Genomic DNA, 27,989 nt, shown 5'->3' with positions numbered 1-27,989 from the left:
TCTTACCTCTTTCTCTGAGCGCCCGGTGAATAAAATCTGCTGCCGGAGTGAAATGTACGCTCATATCAAAAGTGGGGGAGTCCTGAGCATCGATCCCCATGTAAGAAATGTTCATTCCTTTGTAGTATTCCTCTCCTCCTCTGAAGCGACTGTGCGTAGCGTTCAAGATGTGGGTGATTCGCATCTGATGGAGTTCACCTTTATTGGCCGCTATCTCCCTGGACTCGGAATAAGAAAAGCCTCACAATAAATAATACCTGATAAAGAATAAAATTCTACTTATATGCAGGGACATTGTGATAGAATGGGAACCAAGCCATAGGAAGGTTACAGCTTACAAGGAAGAATTGTACCAATCATTATCGCAGTAATCACTATCTAGAATACTGAAGTTAGTTTGGATGACATGGTCAAGTATGGCACATCGGGTTCTGTGGCCTAGTGAGAAAGACTCAACTGGGGTCTGTATAACCATCAGCAAGAAAGTAGAGGTGGGTGCTGGAGGGAAAGGGTGTTAGGACCAGCTCCAGGTCTATACAGGCTGTTGAATGATAAAGTCCCAGTAGTCCCCCCTTCACTTTCGCCTTCCAAGAGAAAAAAATATTTTTTTTCAGTCAATAAAGTTTTATCCTGTTTTTTTTTTTTGTTTTTTTTTGGGGGGTAGGTGGGGGTAGAACCTGTAATTTTTATCATTACTGTTAAGGGGGGTCATGAGACTTTCTTTTATCTTTTTATTACAGTTATTGGGGAGGTGAACTGACCAAAAACACACTAATTCTGCCAATTTGATCCCCCCCCCCTCATTTTGGTGTTCACTAGTTCACTGTTTGGGATAAATATTATAACATTATATTCGTTCCAATACTGTAGTTATGCATGTGGCAATATCAAAAATATTATTACTTTTTTCTTAGATTTTATATTAATTCTGGAAAAAAGGCTGACTGACTGTTTTTATGTATTTTTTCATATTTTAAAAACATATATTTATTTTTCCATCATTCTTTATTGGGGCCTGTAATGGGGGGTATTTTAAGTATCACACCACAAAATCTCCTACAACTAAAACCAGGAGTGTATCGTACAGATAGAAGATAGTAGGGATAAGACATAAATTGCTGGAATAGTAAAAATAATGGGCAATAGTAATGTCTGGACTAGTGATGAGTGAACGTGCTCGTTTAACCCTTTCACCGAGCACGCTCGGGTGCTTTCCGAGTATCTTCGGTGTGCTCATATATTGAGTTTGAGTCCCTCCGTCTGCATGTTTTATGACTGTTAGCCTCAACACATGTGAGGATTCCCTAACAAACACGCAATCTCTGTGTTACGGATCCGGGTGGTGTAACCTCTGTGCTACGGTGCAAGGAGGGACCAGAGGGGCGTAGCTAGGTATCAACTCGGACTGACCAAGGTCACACGGCGGCTCAATCGACTCCGTGAACCAGGGAAGGACCGAGCAAAGGGACCAGGTGCTACTCTGGACCAGTCCTTGTATGAGAGCAGGTGACTCCCACGGGTCAGAAGGCAGGGACTGACTGGTACAGCAGATGAGCTCGGCAGGCAGGCTGACGGGTGATCCGAGTAGACGGATGGGCAGACACTATGGGTAACTGGCAGGAACCTCAAGGTAGGCTGGCTGGTAGGCACGGCAGGTAACTGGTACATTCTCCGGATAGGCAGGCAAGCCTGGCCCATAGACAGACTGGCGGGTTTGGACTGTAAGCAGACTGTCGGGCTGGACTGGTAGTCAGGCTGGTGGACTGGGCTGGTAGTCAGGCTGGCGGACTGGACTGGTAGTCAGGCTGGCGGACTGGGCTTGTAGTCAGGCAGGCGGACTGGGCTGGTAGTCAGGCAGGCGGACTGGGCTGGTAGTCAGGCAGGCGGACTGGGCTGGTAGTCAGGCTGGCGGACTGGACTGGTAGTCAGGCTGGCGGACTGGACTGGTAGTCAGACTAGCAGCGGGACCTGAGGGCTGAAGCAGAGTTAGTAGGCTGAGCTACAACCTTGCATGGGCACCTCCAATTTGGAGGAGGTGCCTTTTATATGAGAAGTCCTCCGGCCATTGGCCGGGGACTCCTTAGGACGGCAGCAGCAGCATGAGAGCCGGAAGACGCCGGGCCAGGAGCGCAGCGGTAAGAAGGATGGCGTCTCTGCCTGTCAGGGGGCAGAGATGCCGATGCTACAGTACCCCCCCCCTTTACGCCCCCTCTTCTTTAGGCCTGAAATTTTTTTTTTAAGAAGAAGCGGGGCGTGGATGTTCTCCCTGGGTTCCCAAGTTCTCTCCTCTGGGCCAAACCCCTTCCAATCCACCAGAAAAAAGTTTTTTCCTCTTACCCTCTTGGTGGCCAGAATGTTCTCTACCTCATAGACGTACTCAGCGGAGACCGGAGCTGGGGAGGTACCTGGATCGTCGGAAAAAGAATTAAGAACAACCGGTTTGAGGAGAGATACGTGGAAGGAGTTGGGTATCCGTAAGGTGGCCGGGAGTTTTAACTTGTAGGCCACTGAAGTGATTTGCTTGAGGACTTCAAATGGACCGATGAACCGTGGACCCAACTTATAGGAGGGTATTTTGAGACGAACATGTTTGGAGGAGAGCCAAACCTTGTCTCCCGGACGGAATTGAGGTGGGTCCAGACGTCTCTTGTCGGCATGTCTCTTCATCCACTCGGAGGATTGAAGAATTGCGGATCTAGTGTCCTCCCAAATGGTGGAAAATTTGCTAACCAGAGACTCCGCGGCATGATTGTCTACTGAAGCGGAGACGGGAAACGGAATCCGGGGATGTTGATTGTAGACCACAAAGAACGGGGACTTGGAAGAAGATTCGTTCTCATAGTTGTTAAAGGAGAACTCGGCCCATGGTAGGAGCTCTACCCAATCGATATGGTGAGCGTTGACGAAGTGCTGGAGGAAGCTGGTAAGGATCTGGTTAATACGTTCCACTTGGCCATTGGACTGAGGATGATAAGCAGAGGAAAAATCCGGGGAGACGTCCAGCAGCTTACACGTAGCTCTCCAGAAGCGCAAAGTGAACTGGACCCCTCGATCAGACACAATGTGGAGGGGTAGGCCGTGGAGACGAAAGATGTGATGGATGAAGTCCTTAGCCAGCACAGATGCAGATGGGAGACCAGGCAGAGGGATAAAGTGGGCCATTTTAGAAAAGCAGTGAGCGACCACCCAAATGACAGTACAACCGTCAGAAACAGGGAGATCAGTAATAAAGTCCATAGCAATGTGTTGCCACGGGGCAACAGGTACGGGAAGAGGCAGGAGACGGCCGACTGGAAGATGTCTGGGAACCTTGCTGCGGGCACAGGATGAACAGGTCGTGACGAAGTCTACAACATCCTTGCGCAGGGAAGGCCACCAGTAATGCCGGGTAATGAGCAGGAAGGTCTTCCTCTGGCCAGCATGGCCAGCTTGCTTAGATGAATGACCCCAGTGAAGAACCTTCTTACGATCCGGAACTGCTACAAACGTCTTACCGGGTGGGAAACGAGACTGGTCCAAGGGAGCCACATTCATCACTTTGGAGGGATCGATGATATGCATAGGCTTCTCCTCTTGATCGGAAGACAGGAAGGATCGGGAGAAAGCGTCGGCTTTAACAATCTTGTCCGCAGGGTGGTAATGTAGGGTAAAGTTGAAACGGGCGAAGAACAAAGACCACCGGGCCTGACGCGGATTGAGTCTTTGGGCATCTTGTAGATATGCCAGGTTTTTGTGGTCAGTGTAGATGACCACCGGGTTCAGAGCCCCCTCTAGCAGGTAACGCCACTCCTCCAGCGCCAATTTGATGGCTAGCAATTCTCGGTCTCCTATGGAGTAGTTGCGCTCGGATGAGGAGAAGAGCTTGGAGAAGAAGCCGCAGGTTACCATTCTCCCGGACGGAGATTTCTGGGTGAGCACCGTTCCGGCTCCAGAAAAGAAAGCATCAACCTCCAGAAAGAACTGTTTGTTTCAATCTGGACGGTGCAGCACCGGGGCAGAAGAGAAGGCTTGTTTTAAGGAGAGGAAGGCCTCCTCCGCTTCGGACGTCCATTCCTTAGGATTTGCTCCCTTACGGGTGAGCGCAGAGATGGGTGCAGTCCGGGAACAGAAATGTGGGATGAAGAGGAGGTAATAGTTAGCAAAGCCCAGGAATCGCTGAATCGCCTTCAACCTCTCCGGTCGGGACCACTTTAAGACGGCAGAGACCTTCTCGGGGTCCATCCGTAGACCAGTCTTAGAGATAATATAGCCCAGGAACGGAAGAGAGGTCTGCTCGAAGAGGCATTTCTCAAATTTTGCGTATAGGTGATTTTGCCTGAGCCTAAGCAGGACCTGACGAACATCCCTCCGGTGTGTGGGTAGATCCGGAGAGAAGACCTGGAGCATTACTGAGGCCGAAGGGCATCACACAGTACTCATAGTGGCTGTCCCGGGTATTGAATGCCGTCTTCCACTCGTCTTCTTGGCGGATCCGGACCAAGTTATACGCCCCACGAAGATCGAGCTTGGTGAAGTTCTTCGCGCCTTTAAGGTGGTCGAACAACTCTGAGATGAGCGGCTGGGGGTATTTATTTTTAATAGTAATCTGGTTGAGTCCCCTATAATCGATACAGGGGCGTAATAGTGAACCATCTTTCTTTTTTACGAAGAAGAATCCAGCTCCAGCCGGGGAGGTAGATTTCTGGATGAATCCCCTAGCCAGATTTTCTTTGATGTACTCCGACATGGCCCGGGTTTCGGCCAGCGACAAGGGGTAGATACGCCCATGGGGTGGAGTGGCACCAGGTACCAGGTCGATAGGGCAATCATATGGCCTATGAGGTGGCAGTGCCTCAGCTTCCTTCTTGTCGAAGACATCTGCATAAGACCAGTAAGGTGCCGGTAGACCAGGTAAATTAGCCGGAGTAGACGGAGGTCGAGCCAGGTGAACCGGAACCAGGCAGGTCTCATGGCAATCCTGCCCCCAACGGAGCACCTCACCGGATCGCCAATTCAGAACGGGTTCATGTCTCTGTAGCCAGGGTAGGCCTAGCAAAAGGGAGTGAGAGAGTCTGGATAGCACATGGAAGGAGATCCTCTCCGAGTGCAGCATTCCCACCTGAAGGGTTACAGGCTCTGTGACGAGCAAGATGGTCACCGGAAGGAGTCTTCTATCCATGTAAGCGACTGCCAATGGTTCAGCCAGAGGTTTGGTGGGAATCTGATACTTCTCTACAAGGGACTGATAAATGAGATTCCCAGCGGCTCCGGAATCCAGGTGGGCGGTTTCAAAGAAGCGGTTCTCTCCACAGGAAATAGAAACGGATAGAGTCAAGAACGGAAAGGATTTATTCTTGCCTAGGACGACCTCTCCGAGCGGTCCTAGACACTGGAGTTTCCCGGCTTCACCAGACAGGAACGGATCAGATGCTCCTTACTACCACAGTAGAAACAGCTCCCCTCGGCTCGGCGTGTTTCTTGGCGAGACTTGACCATCTTGGTCTGGTCGATCTGCATGGGTTCGGGTGAGCGTGCCCGGGGAGTTTCTGGTTGGAAGGCAGATTTCTGGAAAACAGGAGCAAGATGAGGAAATCTTCTCTCCCGGGTAGTCTCCTTAGCTCGTTCCAGGAAACGGATGTCAATCCGGGTAGCTAGTGACACCAGGTCATCCAGGGTGGTAGGAATGTCCCGGCCGGCTAGCTCATCCTTAATCCGTCCGGAAAGACCCTCCCAGAAGGTGGACACCAGGGCCTCGTTGTTCCAGGCAAGCTCAGAAGCGAGGGTACGGAACTGTATGGCATACTGGCCCACGGTGAGACTCCCTTGGCAGAGACGGAGCAATGAGGAGGCAGTAGAAGTCCTTCATCCGGGCTCATCGAAGACCTTCCGGAAGGCAGTGAGGAAAGCCAGAAGATTGGACACCAGGGGATCCCCTCTCTCCCATAGAGGGTTTAGCCATGCCAATGCTTCCCCTGTGAGGTGAGACATGATGAACGCCACCTTGGCCCGGTCGGAGGGAAACTGATGTGCCAGTATTTCAAAGTGCAGCGTGCACTGGTTCAGAAAACCCCGACATAAGAGGGGGTCATCCCCAAAATGAGGAAGCGCAGAGAGCCGGGGTCCTGAGCTGGATGCCGTGGCACTGGTAGGCAGAGGCGCCGCCGGAGCGGGTGTCGCTCGGCTCGAGGCGGACACAGGTGGGACGGACAGCGTGTCCAGGCGACAGTTGACAGACCGCAGGTAGGTCAGGAAGGCTCTCTGACAAGAAACCTCCTGGTACACGTCAGCAAGCGAAGGAACCTGGGGGCCACCGGGTTCCATGGCCCGTGCAAACTGTTACGGATCCGGGTGGTGGAACCTCTGTGCTACGGTGCAAGGAGGGACCAGAGGGGCATAACTAGGTATCAACTCAGACTGACCAAGGTCACACGGCGGCTCAATCGACTTCGTGAACCAGGGAAGGACCGAGCAGGTGCTACTCTGGATCAGTCCTTGTATGAGAGCAGGTGACTCCCATGGGTCAGAAGGCAGGGACTACAGCAGATGAGCACGGCAGGCAGGCTGACGGGTGATCCAGGTAGACGGACTGGCAGACACCACGGGTAACTGGCAGGAACCTCAAAGTAGGCTGGCTGGTAGGCACGGCAGGTAACTGGTACATTCTCCGGGTAGGCAGGCAAGCCTGGCCCATAGACAGACTGGCGGGTTTGGACTGTAAGCAGACTGTCGGGCTGGTAGTCAGGCTGGCGGACTGGACTGGTAGTCAGGCTGGCGGACTGGCCTGGTAGTCAGGCTGGCAGACTGGACTGGTAGTCAGGCTGGCGGACTGAAGTGGAAGTCAGGCTGGCGGACTGGACTGGTAGTCAGACTAGCAGCGGGACCTGAGAGCTGAAGCAGAGTTAGTAGGCTGAGCTACAACCTACCATGGGCACCTCCAATTTGGAGGAGGTGCCTTTGATATGAGAAGTCCTCCGGCCAATGGCCGGGGACTCCTTAGGACGGGAAGCTGCGCAGCAGCAGGAGAGCCGGAAGACGCCGGGCGAGGAGCGCGGCGGTAAGAGGGACGGTGTCTCTGCCTGTCAGGGGGCAGAGACGCCGATGCTACACTCTGCATGTGTTGAGGCTGACTAACAGCCATAAATCATGCAGACACAGGAAATTGAACTTAATATACGAGCATCCGAATGTGCTCGGCGAAAGGGTTAAATGAGCACGCTCGCTCATCACTAGTCTGGACCATTAAAGTTTGATAAATTCACCAAATTTGATTTTCACTAATTTGTTTGCAATTCACTGCCCATTAGGATGCATTCATGGATATATACGGACAGTGTAAATCCTGCCATAATTTGACAGTATAGCAAAGTCTGAGTCTATATAGCAGTTTTCACAGCAAATATGAGTCTATGCAGTAATAAAATATTGTTTTCTTGGATGTGACTTACTGATCTCCCAAGTAGAGCCCTGGCCACACCTCATCTGCATGGTTCCGTATACATTTCCCAGTATATAGTATCTTTTCCAGGTCAAACACACTAAGTATTGGATGGCTGGCTCGTTGTAATGGGCCCCTAACCAATGAGCTGCGATAAGAATATCTGGAAGTCATGGTGGGCTCTGTAAGATCAATGAAAAGGGTTAAAGTAATAGTTTATATCATGCTGCAGTTAAGCATATAAATGAATACTTTCTTTTCTTTTATTTTGAAAGTTTGTGCTATTAAAAATTGCTGTCGCTTTGTTCCTGGGAAGTGCACATACCGAGGAACCGGGACTGCTGGAAGGTGCCCAGAATCTCTGAGTGAGCGTCGCTGGAAACTGAATCGGTGTCAACTGTGAGGCTGATTCAGTTGGATTTTGTGATAGAGCAGGGAGCCGTAGGCCCCACCACGCTCATCCTTTAAAATGCAGACTGATGTCAATCCCTTACACTGTGACAGCCCACCCTCCATGCAGGTTAGTGGAGGACTCAGTGGCTCTGATTAAGTGAGTATACTTTTTTGCAGGCTGTGTCAAAAAGGTAGCATTATTTGGTGTTTGCAGTTAGTGCTCCAATAAAAAGTAATGATGACTCCCAAAGGGGCATTAATAATTTCTAAAGGATTCATTCAGGTGTCATTAATTGTTTTAAGGAAGCACTTAGAAGGTATTATAGGGATAAGGGTGCGATACTCGCCTGGCTCTTGGTGCAGGTAACCCATGCTACGCTACTCCTTGCATGATATCTTGAGGATCTCATTATTGACATGACTTCAGAATGTGTGACTATAGCCCTTATGACAATTCAAGAACCCAATCACATTTGAATCCCCATATCTAATAAATAAGAGCACACCACACTGGGAGACTTTGGATGTAAAAGCCACAGCAGTCTCGCTTATTCAATAAACAACAATTAAAACAATAGGAATGGAGATCAGGAAACTCCTGGAAGCGGTTTCCCCTGACTCTCCAGTTATAGCTGCAGTCTATCACTTTTGAATCCAAACCAAAATGACAGGCAGCACAACTATATCAGGTGAGCAAGTTTTCTTTTACAACTCGCCTTTTACAACTTGACATAAACTCACTACGCTTAGATAGCGCCACGTCTTTTTTTCCCTTTTAGGATACTCCAAACAATAATTAAAACAATAGTAAATAACCAGCAAAAGGAGGGGGGAATTGAAGGTTCAACACCATTTCCTTGAATTGAAACAAACAGCTACTCCACACCACCCCCAGCCGCACCGCACCCGCTCGGGGGCACATAGTTTCATGTTGCTCCTCCCAAGTTGTCCCGCTGAGACCTAGCCCAGTAGGGACCCGCTTACAATTTTGTAAGGATATTGAAAACATATAGGGAGTCACCCCTACCTGCACTGGACTCCCCCTATCCTTCAGTGCAACCAACTCCCCTCTTTTTATGCCAACCGCTGTGACAGTTTTAAATTACATTAATTATATAATAAAAAAAAAGATAAAAACAAGAAAAATGATAGGGGCGAGAAGTTCCGGATATCGGGTCACCCACTAGGAGACATCCTGAGTCATGCGATCCTCCATTAGACTGTGTGCCCACTATGCGGTTTTTAAGCGTTTCCGCAGCGGCAATTCCGTTGCAGAAACGCTTAAAAAACGCTTGGTAGAAGGTCGGCAATGTTCCCCAATAATGTGCACAAGCTGTGGAAATTTCCGCAGCACTACCAATTATTTTGCGTAATCGCGGCGTTTTTGCCGCCATTGACTTGCATTGAATCACTTAATATCCGCATGACTACACGTGCACATGTGGATATTAAGCGATTCAATGTGCAAATAGTACCCGGGTCTGGAGAAGAGGAGACTCTCATCTAGACCCGGGTACCATAGTACCTGTAAAAAAAAGAATTTAAAATTAAAAAAAACATTATACTTACCTTCTGATGGCCCCTGGTATCTCCTTAGTGATGCGTCCTGGCTCCCCGGAGGCTCGCGATGGTCTAAAAGGACCTTCCATGACGTCATTTAGTCATGTGACCATTTTACCATTTTTATTCTTTTTTTTAACTAACTTGGTCACACTATATAAAATCCATGCCGGTCACATGGATTTATATAGTCTGACCAAGTTGTCAAGCACTTTTCCAAGTGATGCTAAAATCACTTGGAAAGCGTTTGACAACTCGCATGCGAAATTGCATGCTAAAAACGCTTCACAAACGCTTGTGTCTGGCTGAAAAAATGCATGTACAATCCGCATGCGTTTTTTCTACCAGGGAGATGCAGAAACGCTCAGGAAAAATCCGGAGCATTTCTGCATAGTGGGCACATAGCCTTAAGTGGTAAAGGCTTATGTACTAAGTCGGCACTCCTTTTTTAATAGGGTAGAATGTGTAGGGATTCCCTGTTCAAAGGTCTTGAAAACAATAGAAATAAGTAGTCCGATGATTATGGAAAAAGTAGTGGCCTACATTGAAATAACGGGGGCCCCACAGTAAATGTTCTAATAGTGCTCCCCCTCTACACACACCCCAAAAAAGATATTTGGCGGAGTAGGCTAGGTCCTCCCTCCCAAATTAAGTGGGAGGAACACATAATGCAGCTGGTACACAGTAATCATGCCAATACTGAAGCCCCTTAGTGCTTTCACCCACTACTATACCCCTTTCATGGCCCCTTATACAGTATAATGCCCTCAAAAATTCCAATCATAGTGCATGATACTCCAACAGTGAATTCTCAACAATTTCACTCCACGGTCCCCACACAAGCACAGTATGATGACATCACAGTGCCTCCAGCAAAGTATGCCACAACAGTGCCCCCCACAAATTATGATGCTGCCACAATAACCTCAACACAGTATAATACTTCCCACACCATGATGACTCTAAAGTGCCCCCCACACAGTAGGATGGCCCAAAACTCGCCTATATATCATGATGGCCCACAGCCCCTATAGAGTACACAGTATGATCGTCCTCACAGGCACTATGAGGGCTCCTACACGCACTATGATGTTCCCCACAGATCTCACAGGTAGAGTAAGGGCCCAAACACACAGTATGTCACCCACAGTCCCCCACAAAGTATGTACTGTAGATATTATTGAAATTGTGATGACAGGCGAGAGGAGTTAGGGTGGCGGGCCCCTGGGAAAAGGGATAAAGTGCAAACAAATGTCAAGACTGTGTGTCCTTAGTTGTAGTGTTCACCTGGACCACATGACAGCCTCATTAAATTGTTGTTATGTTGTTCTCTCTGTTTTTTGCACTTCTAGTCTTGACTACTAGATACAAAATGCTGATCTGCAGGGATGAAGTTACCTTTAAACACAATAGGCATTTGCACTAGGCAAAGGTAGGCAGAGGGCAAAGACTGTTTTTCTGTAGATAATATGCTGCAATACAAAAAAACGTGTTTTTTTTAAAAAAGGCTTTTATTGTTCAAAAGTATTAAAATATATATATAAAAAAAAAATAAAAAAAAATCGATAAATTTGATATTGTTGTAATTGACCTGCAGAATGAAGGTAACATCATTGATAAAAAGTTACAAAAAAACCACAACAGAATTGCTGTTTTTTGTACATCACTCCGACAAAAAGATAGAATGAAAAGTGATTAAAAAATGTATTTACCTCAAAATAATATCTATGAAAGTAACATCCACTTCTGCAAAATACAAGCCCCCACAGAGCTCCATTGACTGAAAAATCAAAAGTTATGGGGTTCGATTTATCAAAATCTTAAAGTTTTTCAAACATTTTGCTGGTTGTGGTGTTCTGTATGCCAGTCCTGGACAGCTTTGCCAACTTTTTGAATAGTGGGCAGAACAGGGAGTGACCAAGCATGCCTGACAAATTCATCATGATTTACTCCACATAAGTATGCCTTTGGCTGAAGTAAATTTGGTGAAGTGGCGCATGGAAGTTGAAAGATGTGCCAAATTCAGTAAGTGGCGCAGGCAGTTCAATCATTGTGGTCCATATACGAACTGTAAGGCAGCGCTTGTCATTATCCTGGGGGATACTCGCTTCGCTGCGTCAATCAACTCACATATGATAAGCTTTCCGTTTTTAAACAATGCTCAGCAGTTTATTACACTTCATAAACAGCTTCTTTCCAGGTCCAACTCCATGGCCCGCCGACACACTGATAAAGTCCACGAGCCCAAGTGGCAGACCGGCCCACTTGGCTCTAATTACAGCCTTCCGCAAGGTAATACTAAAACAATGTCCATGTAAATGTCCATAACACCAGAGTATTACCTTTGCCGGCTTCAGCTGTTATAGTCCTTTTCATACGCCACCACTGTGGCTCTACGGCTTACCACACGTGGTCTCCAGCCGTCACTCCTTTTAAGGCTTACTGGCAAATTACACATATCATACCCAGGCTTCACCCTCCAGGACGCTTGTGTGGCACTCCGAGGCTTACTGGCATCCCCCACACTCTCACACAGGGATCCAGGCTTCACCTCCACCGGAGTCCACCAGGCCTCACCCGGCCTCACACGAGCGGTGTTCCCCCCACACACAGGGAACAGCCTCGTGCCCACGGTGCCCACACAGGAGCCCCCAACACCCAGGAACTCCTACACACAGGAACACACAGGGTTTATATATACCGCAGCACACACACCCACAGATAGGACCTTAACTGATGTCACAGTCATGTGTCCAGACCTTCTGTGTGCATAAGGACCTGTGTGATGTCACGGTCATGTGACCAGTCAGTTAAAGGGGAAGGTACATGGTCATTCAAAACACACTGAACCATTAAAGGGATGTCTGCTGCATCACAGAACTTTGAACAACATCAGTCTGAACCCAGCTTAAGGCCGGTTTCATATGTCCAACATTGACAGTCTGAGTATAAACTGCAAGATACGGACCAGCGATTGATCTCCTAACACAAACTGAACATCTAAATAAGCATTGTATGAAGCTGTTTGAATCAATAGATCCACAGCAGGCCCAGACATCGTGGTCCATCCTAAGCATGTGAAACTCACCACCTGTACCCACACCGCAGACTGATGAGATGTAAATCCTGTACTACTGATGCCGGACGATTTCTGCCATCCATCACTCCTGCCACAAGTAAAGCTATGCTGAGCTGATTGGGGTAGAGGATTATCGTGACAAGGAAGAGGATACGGAGACCATATATATATTTTTAAATACCATGGGCTGGGGAAGATGTGATTCGGCTGGTGGGTTGGGTTGGGAATTTGCTTAAACTACACAGGGGGGGTCAATACCTTGTCTTTTAACACAACATACTGAGCTCCAGCCCCTAGTTAATGGTTGGTGGTTTGGGTGGAGTGTTGAATAGTTGAAGTGCACTGTCACAGCACAGTTTTTTCATAGGTCTTGGCTAGGGGCTTTGGTGATGGCGGAGGTAAGTATGGTTTCATAATGAGATATGAGAACCTTTGGTTGAATTTGGTTACACCAAGACATACTCTTCTGGACTTTGGTTCATTAAGTGGTGTTTAATGTGTAGTGGTGCTTAAATTTATTCTTTACTGAGTCGCTGAGGTGCTGCTGTGGAAGACGTTAACTTGTTGTCTTTTGCTAACACCTATACAAGAAGGAAGTTGCAGTGCAATAGCAGCGTTGCTTCTGCAGTGAGATGAGATGGTAAGAGCACTATGTCAGGATGCACTGCAAAAGACTGAAGAAGAGGGAAGTTTGCAGAAACTTGTGGACAACTTGGAGACAAAAGGGATTAAAATAACTCCAATCAGAGAAGACATCACCTAAAAGGTAGCTTGGGTATAAATTTTTATCTGTGATACTCATTGCATCCAATCAGTACTGTGGTTCCTGTGTACTCTACAGTCTAATTATGTCTGGTAACAACCACCCCCAGTATCTCCTTACCTTTATTATGAGCATACTGGGAGTTGTAGGTTCATGTGATACAACCGTACATGGATGGGGCTGACCTTACATTGCAATTGATCGCTGTACAAAGCCTGGTGGTTCTAGTGATGTATTCATGTACTGTTGTTGGTCCTAGTGCTGTATTCACGTATTGATCGTGGTTCTGGTGATGTATCCATGTTCTGATGAGGGCTTTGGTGATGTATTTTTGTACTGAAAATAGTTGTGGGATGTATTTCTTTACTGATGGGACTTCTGTGGCTATAGTCATGTTCTAATGGTGGTTCTAGTGATTAATTCATGTACTAATAATGGTTCTGGTGCTGTAATCATATACAATTGATGATTCTGGTGATATGTTCATGTACTGATGGTGATTCTGGTGCTGTGTCCATGTACTGTTGATGGCTCTAGTGATGTATTTCTGTACTGATGGCTCCTTCTAGTGCTGTTTTCATAAACTGATAGTGATTTAGGTTATGTATTCATATACTGGTGGTGGTTCTGGTTATGTTTTCCTTTACTGATGGTGGTTATGGTGATGAATTAATGTACTGATGATTGTTCTGGTGATTTATTCATGTACTAATGATTCCTCTGGTGTTGTATTCATGTACTGATGTTGGCTCTGGTGCTGTATTGATGAACTGATGGTGATTATAAATTATCAAAACACAAGAAATGCATTTTTTGTCACCTCACCTCCCTAAAAAAATACAATAAAAAGTGATCAAAAAGTCATATGTACCCTAAATTGGTATAACTAAAACCAGCTGCTCACTGAGCAAATAAAAGAAGCCTTTACATATCTCCATGGATGGAAAAATAAAAATGTTACAGTTCTGTAAAGATAACATCCCAAACCCCAATTTTTGCAACTAAAAAAGTAACTCTGGTATCACCATCTTCATACTGAGCTGGAGAATCGTGTTCACAAGTCTACTTTACCTTAAAATAAATATTGTTAAAGCACAATCCAAAATGCACTGCAGGCTTATATTCTGCTGTGAGGACTAACGATATTTTAATTTTCTCCACAGGCGGCAGGAGAGCAAAAATCGGCCCTAGTTTGATAGCCTATGTATTACATGTAATACACACAATCAATAGGCAACCCTAGCACACCAACCAGACTAAAGAACTGCGAAAGACCTCCAGGGTTGCTGAGCGGAGATAGAAAAGGTCCCACTCCAACGAGCACTTCATTGCATTCAAACAATCCCTCACTATTCTCAAGTCCACACACACAGCAGCAAAACAAACCAACTTCTCATCGCTCATATCCTCCCTGTCTCACAACGCCAAACAGCTATTCAACACTTTCAATTCTCTCCTCCATCCCCCAGCGCATCCTCCCTCTCCTCTCATCTCAGCTCAAGAATTTGCCTCATTCTTCAAGCAGAAGATTGACAACATCAGACAAAGCTTTTGCCTAAAGTCCCCACAGCTCCTGCTCATATCTACTCAACCTTCCTCCTCCAAAACCAACTTCTCCACCATTACAGAAGATCAAGTGTCCTCTTTGCTCTCCAAATCACACCTCACCACCTGTGAACTTGGCCCAATCCCGTCCCACCTCATCCCTAACCTTACCACAGCCTTCATCCCAACCCTAACCCACTTCTTCAACTGGTGTCTTCCTCTCATGTTTCAAACATGCCTCAATCACACCCATCCTCAAAAAGCCCTCCCTTGACCCATCCTCTCTGACAAGCTATCGCCCCATATCACTTCTCCCCTAACTACTGGAACAACATTTTCACCTTGAATTTCCTCCCACCTCTCCTCCTACTCCCTCTTCGACCATTTGCAATCTGTCTTCCGACCGCATCACTCCACTGAAACTGCCCTGACTAAAGACACCAACGACCTACTAACCGCTAAATCCAAGCGACACTACTCCGTCCTCCTCTTCCTGGACCTGTCATCTGCCTTCGACACAGTGGACCTATGACACCCAGCTGCGCTTGGTATCACAGATCTTGGAAGAGTGCATCGATGGATTCCTCCACAAGAGGCCCCCATAACCTTCCACCTCAGACCAGCAGAGGGAGCCCGTTAGGGATATAAATAGGGAAGGTGGAGCCAGGCAGTTCAGTTCCTGCAGAGTGAGACACAGAAACAGGTCAGTCTGCAGTGGAGCTCAGTGATTCAGCAGTTCCTCTGGATAGATCAGTTAGTGCAAATCTGAATACAGAGTTGAGTTCAGTTGAGTCGTAGCTCAGAGTAGTGAGCTTTAGGTGTGCTGGCGCCATAAGATCGGTGAAGCGCGGCAAGCTGCCGTTAGTGTGTATAGCCTAGTGAGGGTCCAAGTAGGCCTAAGGTGAGTGGAGAGTTAGTACATAGGGGGCAGAGGAGCTTAACTAGCTCACCCCGAAGAAGTTACCGGACACCGGGTCCGAAGTTTACCGGGATCTCTATGACCCAGTAAGACGTAACCGGAATCCCTGGAGAACTACAAGCCCCAGGATCGCTAAAGTGCTGATACGTAACAGAGCCGGGAGACACATAGGCCCCGCTAGCTGAGGTGCATGTACTCCAAGAAAAGGCCCTACCACAAGGTCAGCCAGCGCGGGACAGAGACAAAGTTAGGCCTAGCTCCAGGCAGGTCAGAAACTTACTACGCAGAGGCAAGAAACAGGAGGCCCTAAACCCGCTCATTGGGGAGGATCCTGACATGCACCCTTCACCCTACAGTGCTCCAGGATGTGCCTGAATTCCCATCAGTAAAAAGGTACTGAAGTGACTATCGTGTCTGTCCCTGTTCTTGCTCTGACCCGGCTGGGTCTTGCCTGTCCTGCATCTCCCTTCATACGCTGCCCTGAGGCCCAGCTCCACCTGTGGGGAGCTATACCATCGAGATGCCATACCATCGGCGTCAGTGGACTGCGCAGCACTGGTGATTCTCACCAGAAGCCACAGGTGGCGTCACAAACTTTTATCCCAGTATAATAGCCACCCTTTTAAAGAGAGACCCCAGGGTACGGGCCCGGGAGCCGACCACCGCGACATCCCCAAGGCAAAGGCCCGGGTACCGAGTCATCCCCATCCCCTGGGCTAGTCGTCTTCTCCTGGCATCACAAACAGGATCCCGTGCCCGCTGCAACGGCGCCGTGTTATGCCCGTTGCCACCGGGTACTGTACGCCTTTATTCTGAACTGTGTACGTTAAACTGTGGTGAAGATAGCCGCCATTGTTGGGCGCCGAGCGAGAAGAAGGGCGTAACCCGTGGGAAAATTAGGGGCGTACCTACAAAAGAGCGCAAAGCCCCGGACACGCCCCACGCTTCGACGTCAGACCGGGAAGCGCCAGGTCCTGTACGGAGCATCGCTGAACGCTCTGACGTAGGACGCAAGCGACGCAAGGTCCTGAAGACAACCGTCGCATGCGGAGCTGCGGCCTACCAGAAGAAAAACTACGAAGGTAAGCTACGGTTAACTAGGGGGCGCCAGATTGTCCGACGAACAGCAGAACGTCGACATGCCGGCCAACGTTCCTGAAGTTCAACCCGCGCCCGACGATGAGCAGGCCGAAGCCGCGGCTCCACCAGCAGCGCCTGTAACCCCTGTCATTCCCATGACTTTACCGTACATTCCTGGAGCAAAATGGCTCCCCCAGTACAACGGCAAACCAGATACCCTGTCTGGATTCAAACGGAAGATATGTGGTATCTTGGCATGTACTCCATAACAGGCAATCAAAGAGCCGCTGTCGTCTTAGGACAACTGACTGGTGCTGCGGAACGGGAAGTGGAAATTTGGCCGGCCGCAGACCAGGAGTCAGCGTCCACAATATTTAAAAAACTACAGACTGTCTTTGAGGACCTTACTGAGGCGGACCTCCGGATGAGGTTCTACAGCTGTTCCCAACAGCCGGAGGACAATGTTCGGGACTACGCCTGGCATCTACAGGGGGCCCTGCGGGCTCTAAACCAGGTTAGTCCAACCAGAATCGAAAATGAGAACAAAATGCTGAAGGAACAGTTTTTCCGGGGACTGAGGTCTCCAGAGGAGAGCAGGACTGTACGTTGGTGGTCCTTGGATCATCCAGATGCCACCTTTGACAATCTTAAGGACATGGCTATAAAAGGACTGCAGCCCCTGGAAACAAATGCCATCCAATGTTACCAGGGTGGGGCTACCCCAGTACCTGCTACACCCACCTTTTCCCCAGTGGCTGCTGAAGCCAAGGTTCCAGCAACGTCCCCTAGAGAGCTGGACAGTCTGCGCTCTGAGGTTTGTCACTTGAGCAAAACCCTGACCACTGTGTTGGGTGCCCTGCAGCTGCGGACGGAGCCCGAGGAAGGAGGGAAAATCCTGTTAGCCGATAGCCCTGAGGATGTCCCCTGGATGCGAAGGAGGAGGAGGCCAACACCACCCTCGCCGAGGACCAGAGACCAACGCCGGCCACAGAAGGACCCTGCCTGCTACCGCTGCCGCAAGACTGGACACATCGCCCAGAATTGTCCTTTAAACGAGAAAACCCTGGGTCCAAGGGCCGACACCCAGGAGTAAACTCACCAGGCCCATCAGACTGGTACAACAGGTTCGTCGGAGGAAGACCTTTCCTGTCCATTGTACTGGACGGGAACCCGACGCACGCCCTGCTGGACACAGGATCTCAGGTAACCATCATGCCTGACGTCCTCTACAAGAGGTTCTGGTCCATGGACGACCTACGTCCGCCAGCTCCAAATATTTCTGTATACGCCTCAAACGGACTCCCCCTTAACCTACTCGGGGTTAAGAATGTGACTGTAAAAGTGGGGAGAGTGGAGCTGAAGGACCAGGGGCTAATTGTAGTAGAGACTAATCCTGATGATACCAACCCGTATATGGTCCTAGGCACTAACATTGTTGGTAACTGTTTGGGAGAAGTTGTGTTCTTGCTCCAACAGATCGCCGACACTGCCAGGCCGAGACAGAGGAGGGCACTGCAGAAGGAGATCCGAGTCCTGATATATCAACAGCAAGTAAGGTTAACAGACGGTGAAATCGGTAACGTGCAGGTAACAGACCCCATACCCATTGTCATCCCCCCAATGAGTGAAATGCTCATCTGGTGTAGAGCTGCTATAGGTCTTAGAGGACAGAGCTACCAGGCGGTAGTAGAACCCCTTTGCTCTGAGCATAGACCCACGCTCTTAACCGCCAGGGGAGTGGTAGATGTACGTAATGAGAGGGTGCCCGTCCGTCTTTTCAACTTGGGGGAAGATGAGGTCAGACTGCCACGTTATGCCACTGTTGCCAAATTACATGCTGTAAATAACAACTGCATCCACAAGGTGGAGTCCTTAACCTCACCAGATCAGGTGGAGGATGATGACCCTGCAACCCAGGTGGAGGATTGGTGTCAACAGCTCCATGTTGGGACAGACACCACTCCTGCCCATCAAAAACAGGGTGTACACCGGGTGGTTCAAGAATACTCGCAGGTGTTCAGTAAACATCCACTTGATTTCGGGAGGGTTAAGGGGGTTCGACATCATATCCTCACAGGCGAGCATTCCCCAATCAAAGAACGTTACAGGCCTATACCACCAGCTCACTACCAGAAGGCTAAGGAAATGTTGCAGGACCTGAGAAAGACGGGAGTGATAAGGGATAGTTGTAGTCCCTGGGCAGCTCCCCTAGTGCTAGTTAGGAAAAAGGACGGGAGCATGAGAATGTGTGTAGATTACCGTCAAGTAAATCGCATTACACATAAAGATGCATACCCTTTACCACGCATAGAGGAGTCCCTAGCTGCCTTAAAGTCTGCAAATTACTTTTCCACCCTTGACCTCACTAGTGGGTACTGGCAAGTAGCTGTGGCTGAGGAGGATCGGGAGAAGATGGCCTTCACCACCCCGATGGGACTCTGTGAGTTCAACAGTATGCCGTTTGGACTCTGCAATGCCCCCGGAACGTTCCAGAGATTGATGGAGTGCTGCCTGGGACACTGCTACTTCTAGACTGTGTTACTTTACCTGGACGATGTAATAGTGTACTCCAGAACATACGAGGACCACTTGAAACACCTGGCAGAGGTATTTGAGTCACTGTCCCGGTACGGGATGAAATTGAAGCCCTCAAAGTGCCACCTGCTGAAGAGAAAGGTACAGTACCTGGGGCACATTGTCAGTCCGGAAGGGGTAGCACCAGACCCGGAGAAAGTCACAGCCATCCAGAAGTGGTCGGAGCCGAAGAACCTCAAGGAGGTATGTCATTTCCTGGGACTAGTAGGATACTACCGCAAGTTTGTAAAAGACTACACTAAGAAAGCAGTCCCTCTGCAAGACCTCCTGGTAGGTCAGTCCCCCAAAGGCAGAAATCCCCCATTCCACTGGGGTAAGGAGCAAGCAGAGTCGTTTCAGGAGATGAAGGAGATCCTGACAGGTGATGAGATCCTAGCCTACCCTGACTACAGCCAACCGTTCCTGCTGTATACAGATGCCAGCAATGAAGGACTGGGAGCTGTTCTAAGTCAGAAGCAGAATGACCAAGAGAAAGTGATCGCATATGGAAGCAGGAAGCTTCGCCCGACTGAGAGAAATCCAGAGAATTATAGCAGCTTCAAGTTGGAGTTCCTGGCCTTGGTCTCGGCCATCACTGAAAGGTTCAAGCACTATCTGATCTCCAGTAAGTTCACTGCCTTTACTGATAACAACCCCTTGAACCATCTTGAAACCGCTAAGTTGGGGGCACTGGAACAACGATGGGCGCTAGGCTGTCAAACTACCAATTAACAATCAAATACCGGGCGGGTCGCAAGAACGCCAACGCCGATGCCTTGTCTAGGATGCCTCACCAGTCAGACACAGAAGAAGAAGTGGATGACCTGGAAGAGATCGAGCTACCTGCCTTTCACCGGAATGGGATGATCCATGAGCAACGAGCCTCCAGGAGGCCGCGTGGAAAGACGTTAAACCCCCTTCCTCACCACAGCTGGAAAGAGACCCAGGACAGTGACCCGGTTGTCAGCCGCATCAAACAGCTGATAACCCAAGAAGGTGCCTCCCTGGAGAAGGACACGTCTCTCCAAGTGAAGCAGCTGTGGAACGAGAGAAGCCGGCTGTTTATCTACCGTGAGAAGCTGTGCCGGAGGTACGTCAATCCAAAAACCCATGAGATGGTATGGCAGATAGTGGTCCCGAAGACAGACATCCACAAGGTATTAGAAGCTTACCACGATCAGGCGGGGCACTTTGGCTGGAAAAAGCTAGAGACCCTGCTGAAGTGTCGCTTCTACTGGGTAGGAATGCGCAGCTCCATTGAGAGGTGGTGCCGGGACTGTGGACCCTGCGGCCTAAGAAGTAAAGACTTCAGCAGCCAGAAGGCACCCCTGCAACCCATCAAGATGACTCGACCTCTGGAGATCGTGGCCCTGGACCATGTCAAGCTGTCCCCCAGCAGGTCAGGGTACTCCTATGCTCTGACCATGGTGGATCACTACTCACGTTTCCTGGTGGTCGCCCCCTGACGGCAGAGACAGCAGCAAAGACGTTCCAAGCGTTTTTCTGTAGACCCCATGGTTATCCTGAGCAGGTGCTGACGGACCAAGGCCCGGCCTTTGAGACGGAGTTGTTCAAGGAGTTCTGCCATTTGTACGGTTGTAAAAAGATCAGAACTACACCGTACCACCCACAAACAAATGGTCTTGCGAAAAGATGAACAACATCATCATCGACCTGCTAAAGACCATAGCACTTGAGGAGAGAAACCAGTGGCCAGACCTACTACCTGACCTAGTGGATCTGTATAATCATATACCAGTAAGTTCCACCAACTGCACTCCGGCATATCTCATGCGGGCAAGGCCAGGAAAGCTGCCCATGGATCTGGAGCTTGTTGTTGTTGAGCCTGAAGCTGATTTGACCACTGAGGACTGGGACACGACCAGACAAGAGCAGTACAGAAGAGTGCAAGCCTGTGTCGAGGACAGTCTCACTCGGGTGAGAGAAAAGCAGGAGGCGCACTACAACAAAAACGCACCCGCAGAACCGAACCCTTCACACCTGGTGAAACAGTATTGAAAAGGAAAAGACGTAACCATAAACTTGACGATCAGTGGGAAAAAGAACCCTACACTGTATTGAATTCAAGATTTGACAATAAGAAGACATGCTTAATCAGTCGAGATGGAGGAAAAACGTCTACTACAGTGTCCAGGGACCACCTAAAGTTGTGTCCAAACTTACTGAAAACCCAAGAAGAAGAAATGCCTCTCACAATCCTGGAAGAACCTGAAGAAACAGTGATACACACTGACCTAGGAGATTTCCCGGCACATTGGCCTCAAATAGGAGGTGCAGTAATCATCCCAGTACTCCAATTCTACGAACAGTCAGAAAACCCTCCACAGCAAGTTGAACCTGTAAGTGCTGCAGAAGAGCCAGCTCAAGAAGTATCCCTGGATGAAGGATCAGAGCAGAGCAAGAGTGCCCAGAGCAGAGGAAGAGGGCCCAGAGCAGAGCAAGAGGGCCCAGCCAATGGTGAACTTGCCAGCCCAAGAGAGAGGTTAAGGCAGTTTTACAACATGGTCACACGTAGAACTGGTAGGGTAACTGACAATGCAGACTCTGATACCCCACAGACCACTGCACTACGCAGATCAATACGTAGCACGAGAGGTAAACCCCCTGCTAGGTACACGCAATAAATGGTCAAATTTCTGAAAGTGTAGATAGTTACCCCTGGGGTATTGTGTATTAAAATTGTAATGCACTGTATTAATTTGTGCTTTACCTCATTAATTTTTTTATTATTTACCTAAGAACTTCATGGCTGAGGACTGGGTGCAGCCCAAAAACTGCTTTTGTATATAATTGCACACCCTGGAGTGCCCCTTTAGGTAACCTCAGAAGGAAAAGCTGTCTGGAGTGGCTCTATTGGAGGTCCAACACGGGATCTTCATGCCCTGCAGCCACCCCAGGGCCTACGTTGAGGGTTTGGGACAGGTCCCTCAAACCACCAAGTACTCTACCCTGTGAGATGGACATTCTGTCTGGGAACCTCACCACAAGAGACTTGAATTCTGAGGACGCTTTGTATTTGTTATTGTTATGCAACGTTTAAGAAATGTGCCTCCCAAAAAGGGATGATTGTTAATGCATTGTTCATGTTTCCTGTTGTTATAAAATGTACTTCAGCCCGGGAGTGCTGCGCTTTACTAGGGGGGAATGTGACACCCAGCTGCGCTTGGTATCACAGATCCTGGAAGAGTGCATCGATGGATTCCTCCACAAGAGGCCCCCATAACCATTCACACATCTCCACCTTTCACCTCAGACCAGCAGAGGGAGCCCGTTAGGGATATAAATAGAGAAGGTGGAGCCAGGCAGTTCAGTTCCTGCAGAGTGAGACACAGAAACAGGTCAGTCTGCAATGGAGCTCAGTGATTCAGCAGTTCCTCTGGAGAGTTCAGTTAGTGCAAATCTGAATACAGAGTTGAGTTCAGTTGAGTCGTAGCACAGAGTAGTGAGCTTTAGGTGTGCCAGCGGCATAAGATCGGTGAAGCGCGGCAAGCTGCCGTTAGTGTGTATAGCCTAATGAGGGCCCGAGTAGGCCGAAGGTGAGTGGAGAGTTAGTACATAGGGGGCAGAGGAGCTTAACTAGCTCACCCTGAAGCAGTTACCGGACACCGGGTCCGAAGTTTACCGGGATCTCTATGACCCAGTAAGACATAACCGGAATCCCTGGAGAACTACAAGCCCCAGGATCGCTAAAGTGCTGATACGTAACAGAGTCGGGAGACACATAGGCCCCGCTAGCTGAGGTGCGTGTGCTCCAAGAAAAGGCCCTGCCACAAGGTCAGCCAGCGCAGGACAGAGACAAAGTTAGGCCTAGCTCCAGGCAGGTCAGAAACTTACTATGCAGAGGCAAGAAACAGGAGGCCCTAAACCCGCTCATTGGGGAGGTATCCTGACATGCACCCTTCACCCTACAGTGCTCTGGGATGTGCCTGAATTCCCATCAGTAAAAGGTACTGAAGAGACTATCGTGTCTGTTCCTGTTCTTGCTCTGACCCGGCTGGGTCTTGCCTGTCCTGCATCCCCCTTCATACGCTGCCCTGAGGCCCAGCTCCACCTGTGGGGAGCTATACCATCGAGCTGCCATACCATCGGCCTCAGTGGACCGTGCAGCGCTGGTGATTCTCACCAGAAGCCACAGGTGGCATCACAAACTTTTATAAAAATGACAAACCTATTATCCCAGTATAATAGCCACCCTTTTAAAGAGAGACCCCAGGGTACGGGCCCGGGAGCAGACCACCGCGACATCCCCAAGGCAAAGGCCCGGGTACTGAGTCATCCCCATCCCCTGGGCTAGTCAGACCATTCCGTCTTACTACAGACTCTCGCATCTCTTGGCATCATGGACTTGGCCCTATCTTGAATCTCTTCATACCTAACAGACCGGACATTCAGCGTCTCCCAGCATCTGGACCTGATATCAACTCCTTACTAACCAAAATCGCACAATATGTGTCTGCTATTTCATCCTTCTTCTCTGCTAGATTTCTAAAACTAAACATGGATAAAATTGAATTCATCATCTTTCCCCCACCTCACTCAACCCCCCCATCTGACCTATCCATCAAAGTTAATGGCTGCCCACTCTCCCCAGTCCCACAAGCTCACTGCCTCGGGGTAACCTTGGACCCTGATCTCTCCTTCAAACCACACATCCAAACCCTTTCCACTTCCTTCCAACTCCAACTTAAAAATATCTCCCGGATCTGCACATTCCTCAGCAAAGACTCTGCAAAAACACTAGTGCATGCCTTCATCATCTCCCGCCTCGACTACTGCAACCTCCTGCTTTGTGGCCTCCCTTCTAACACTCTCGCACACCTTCAATCTAACACTCTGCTGCCCGACAAATCCACCTGTCCCCCCGTTATTCCCTGGCCTCTCCCCTCTGTCAATCCCCTCACTGGCTCCCCATTACCCAGAGACTCAGGTTCAAGACCCAAACCTTGGCATGCAAAGCCATCCACAACCTGTCTCCTCCATAAATCTGTGACCTAGTGTTCCGGAACTTAACTGCATGCAACCTCCGATCTTCACAAGATCTCCTTCTCTACTCCCCTCTTATCTCCTTTTCCCACAATCACATACAAGATTTCTCCAGTGCATCCCTTCTACTCTGGAACTCTCTACCCCAACACATCAGACTCTCACCTACCATGGAAATCTTCAAAAGGAACCTGAAGACCCACCTTTTCCGACAAGCGTACAACCTCCAGTAACCACCACTCCACCATACCGCTGCACGACCAGCTTCACCTTCACCTACTGTATCCTCACCCATCCCTTGTAGATTGTGAGCTATCCTCTCTCCTCCTGTACCAATCACTCACTCATTTTGTTCAAAACTATTGTGTTTTTTTGCTATGTATACCTCGTTTTTCACATGTAAAGTGCCATGGGATAATAATAAAAATAATAATAATAATATATGTGTTATATGATGATTTGTTAATAAACGGCTGGTGTGGCCATTAAATGCAGTAGCAGGCAATCAATATCTATATTTCTTGTGGTAAAAGTAGGAGGTGGAAAGGTAATTGTGGGTTTCTAGTGAGGGGAGCGTAGGACCTCTCTTTCCATTGTTATGTATTTTGAAGTATAAAGGTAGAGGCTCATTTGCAGTTCTGCTGTAGGGTCCTGTGAATTAAGGTGATGTCCCTGCTCTCACCTCCCTACTTGGTACTGTATAAATAAAGTCTGGTATTATTTAATGCACCGCACATAATTCCCGAAGCTTCATTGCGTGGTTTACATGCTGGTTCAGTAATAATATGCTTGCAGAGAATTGTACCTAATCATGTTTTATTAACTTTACAATTTGAACAGGTAGATGAAAATTTTGGAGCTGAACGTCTCTTTTATAACATTACTGTTTTCGTAATATTGCATATTATAATACGTTGCATATTAAAAAAGATTTCATCCCATTCTTATTTTTAATGACTTTATTTTAATTGTATTTGCATATTACAATATTTGCAAAGTCATTAAATAGTTATTATTTCTCTGCATAGCTAATCGGAAGCCTATATTGTGCCAAAAACATCTCAAGTTGTGTAATTGTAAAGGGGAAGACAGGGGTGTAAGTACTTTCAGAACAAGGGATCCGGAACTGCCGGGGCCGTACCTCTGGTTGCAGGGGGAAGACAGACTGCGAGCACAGGAGTCAGGTGACTGGGAAGCTGGGGGCATGTCCAGAGTGAGAGCTGGGAGGTCAGGTGACCGGGAAACTGGTGGTGTGGCTAGAGAGAGGGGGAGATGAAGACTTTTGCGCGGGAAAGCGGCAGGAGAGTTCCGCTCAGGAGAGCAGTGTGAGAGGGTCCAGGCTCTTGGCTCAAATACTTGGAGCAAGATCCGAATGCAGTGGACCGGAGGAGTCAAGCCGACTAGAGGGAGAAGAGACGCAGGGTCTGTGGAGCCGAGCACGTGAGGTGCCGTGTTATGGACTAGGGGCTCAGAGGGTAAAACCGGAGACCGCCCGCTGCCACCAGAAGACGGAGCATTGTTTGGGCAGGGAAGTCTGAAGAAAGCAACACCGGCATCAGCTGGCAACTGCCTTGTGGGTGATAAGAGTCAGCTAAGTGTAAAAACTGTCGATTACAGACGGTTCGACTCTGCTACATCTAGTTAAACTGTGAACTGTCAGTTATATACTTTTACCTGCTACTTCCCTTGTTTTTCCCCATATTTTCCCCTGTTACTACCTGCGTGGAGATTGACCCTGTTACAATAAATCCCCCCTGTTTATTAACCCTGTATTGGCTGCTTTGTGTTTCTGTGTCACTGCATCTAAAGTACCCATGTTACATAATTCAACTCATTCTCTTTCATCTTAATTCCCTCCTACAGTATGAAATAGCTGAAATGTTCTTAGTACTCTGCATTGTGACCTTGTTTGCTTACTTCTCCTGGTTGCTACACACCGTCCAATCAGTTCTAATGTGTCAAGGACCCATCCTATTGACAGAGAGAATAGTTATCAGTTCAGACATACTTTCAGGAGGTGGAACAGAGGAATGGCATAATGAAGTTTTAAGAATAGATGTTTCTGAATTTTTATTTCCATTACACCTTTTACCAAAATTTCAGTCTTTTGCTAGATTTGGTGGCTTGTATCTGTTAATTAGGAGGGCAAGATGTATCATCCATACAGACATGCATTACTATTTCTACTACTATAGGGTCTTTTATGTGCTGTGATCCATTTTCTCAAAAGGGCTAAGAAATGCCTATTACTTTCATTTTAGCATTTGGGTGACATAGTAGTTTTCCGGTAGACTTTGCACTCTTGCCAATTTCGAGATTGCAGGTGAGTATCTGTGGCGCCCCTGCGGGTTCAGTCGCCACCACAGAGGTACTGCATCTCACCCAGAGGTGTAGTATCTCACTCTCAGGTAAGGATGGAGTACTGCCCGGGACCCAACCACTTGCATACATTACACTCCACTTCAGAGGGCAGGGCGAGATTGATCCTAAGGGAGAGCACAGTCCCTGGTCCCTGGCTGGAGGGCGGAACCATGTAGTGGGTGTGGGTGGAGGAAGAAGATCAGGGGAGCACTTGAGAAGGAGGATATAAAAGAGGGAACCATCTTGAAAGGACAGATCAGTCTGAGAGGAGAGTTAGTGGGAGCAGGAGCTCTGCTCAGGAGGAGCGGGCCTGAGTGAGAGAGGCCCAGGAGGTAAGACTGAAGAGAGGAGAGGAGCAGAGAGGAAGGCTCCAGAAAGAACAAGGGGATCCTAGGGGTACGGCAAGTGCTGGAGGCCACCCGTACACTCGAATCTACCAGGACGTGGAAGGATCCGGCTGCAAAGGGGACCGGCCCCTAACTAGTGGGAATTACAACATTCAGCTAGAAACCGGAGGCTTCTACATTTCCAGGGTATAGTTGCTACAGCCGCAATTAATCACCAAAAAGGTAGCCACACAGGATCCAGGGAACTCCAGGTTGCCTACCAAGATCTGAGGTTACCGGCTTGGGACACTATTTGCGAGGCGCAGGGCAGGAGGGTGAGAGCCAGCGCAGGAAGATGACTGAGAAAGGCACGCAGAAAGGGGTTCCGTTAAGTGCTCTTGAATTACCTGAGGGATTGCTGAACCCCTCCCGTGGTGAACAAAGGACGATGTGGGTAGTTATAATCTGCAGTTGTAACCAGGAGCAATGACGCACCCCCTGGGCCGTGGGGTACTGGGTGCTGGGCCGGTCGTTGCTAGGGGAGATGTCACAGTGGCGGTGACCCGGTCCGTGACCCAGGGCAGTCATTAAAAGGGGATATTTACAGGGGCTTTATAGTTTTTATATAAAGTTTGTGACGCCACCTGTGGTATGCGGCAAAAGGGAGCTCCCGCTGCGGAGCAGGTCCTCTGCAGCTGATGTTAGTGCAGCAGAGTTGGTTTAGCTCTCCACAGGTAGAGCTTAGCTCCAGGGCGTTGCATGGATGTTATAGATGAAGTAGGTGTGTAGGGTTGTGCAGAGTGGTGCAGGGGATGATGGCACAGTAATAGTTCGCAGAGACAGTGGGGTGCAGTCTTCAGGGTTTTACTCGCGATTTTTAGATTCCAAGTTACCAGGGCCAGGGTAACTTCCCACGCTGTCCTGTGTTTACTCAGGGAGGGGTTCAGCAAACTCCCAGGTACCTCCGGAGT

General features: G+C 48.7%; 1 protein-coding gene across 1 annotated transcript in view; it reads right to left on the bottom strand.

Annotated features, from left to right (window-relative positions):
• The window catches only part of DUSP26 (dual specificity phosphatase 26), a 70,214-nt gene that overhangs the window by 17,985 nt on the left and 24,240 nt on the right, over positions 1–27,989 (bottom strand). The window contains exons 2-3 of the mRNA XM_073653560.1: positions 7,425–7,596; positions 7–218 (exon numbers count right to left, since the gene is read on the bottom strand). Coding sequence (XP_073509661.1) covers positions 7–218; positions 7,425–7,588 — 376 coding nt within the window. The 5' untranslated portion in view covers positions 7,589–7,596. The remainder of the gene's footprint in view (positions 1–6; positions 219–7,424; positions 7,597–27,989) is intronic.

Source organism: Phyllobates terribilis, unplaced genomic scaffold (assembly GCF_046119375.1).
Source record: "Phyllobates terribilis strain yellow unplaced genomic scaffold, ASM4611937v1 Scaffold_11__3_contigs__length_659146591, whole genome shotgun sequence".
Classification (NCBI taxonomy): Eukaryota; Metazoa; Chordata; class Amphibia; order Anura; family Dendrobatidae; genus Phyllobates; species Phyllobates terribilis.
Note: the sequence above shows the minus strand (reverse complement) of the source record. Positions and strands in the feature narration are given on the sequence as shown.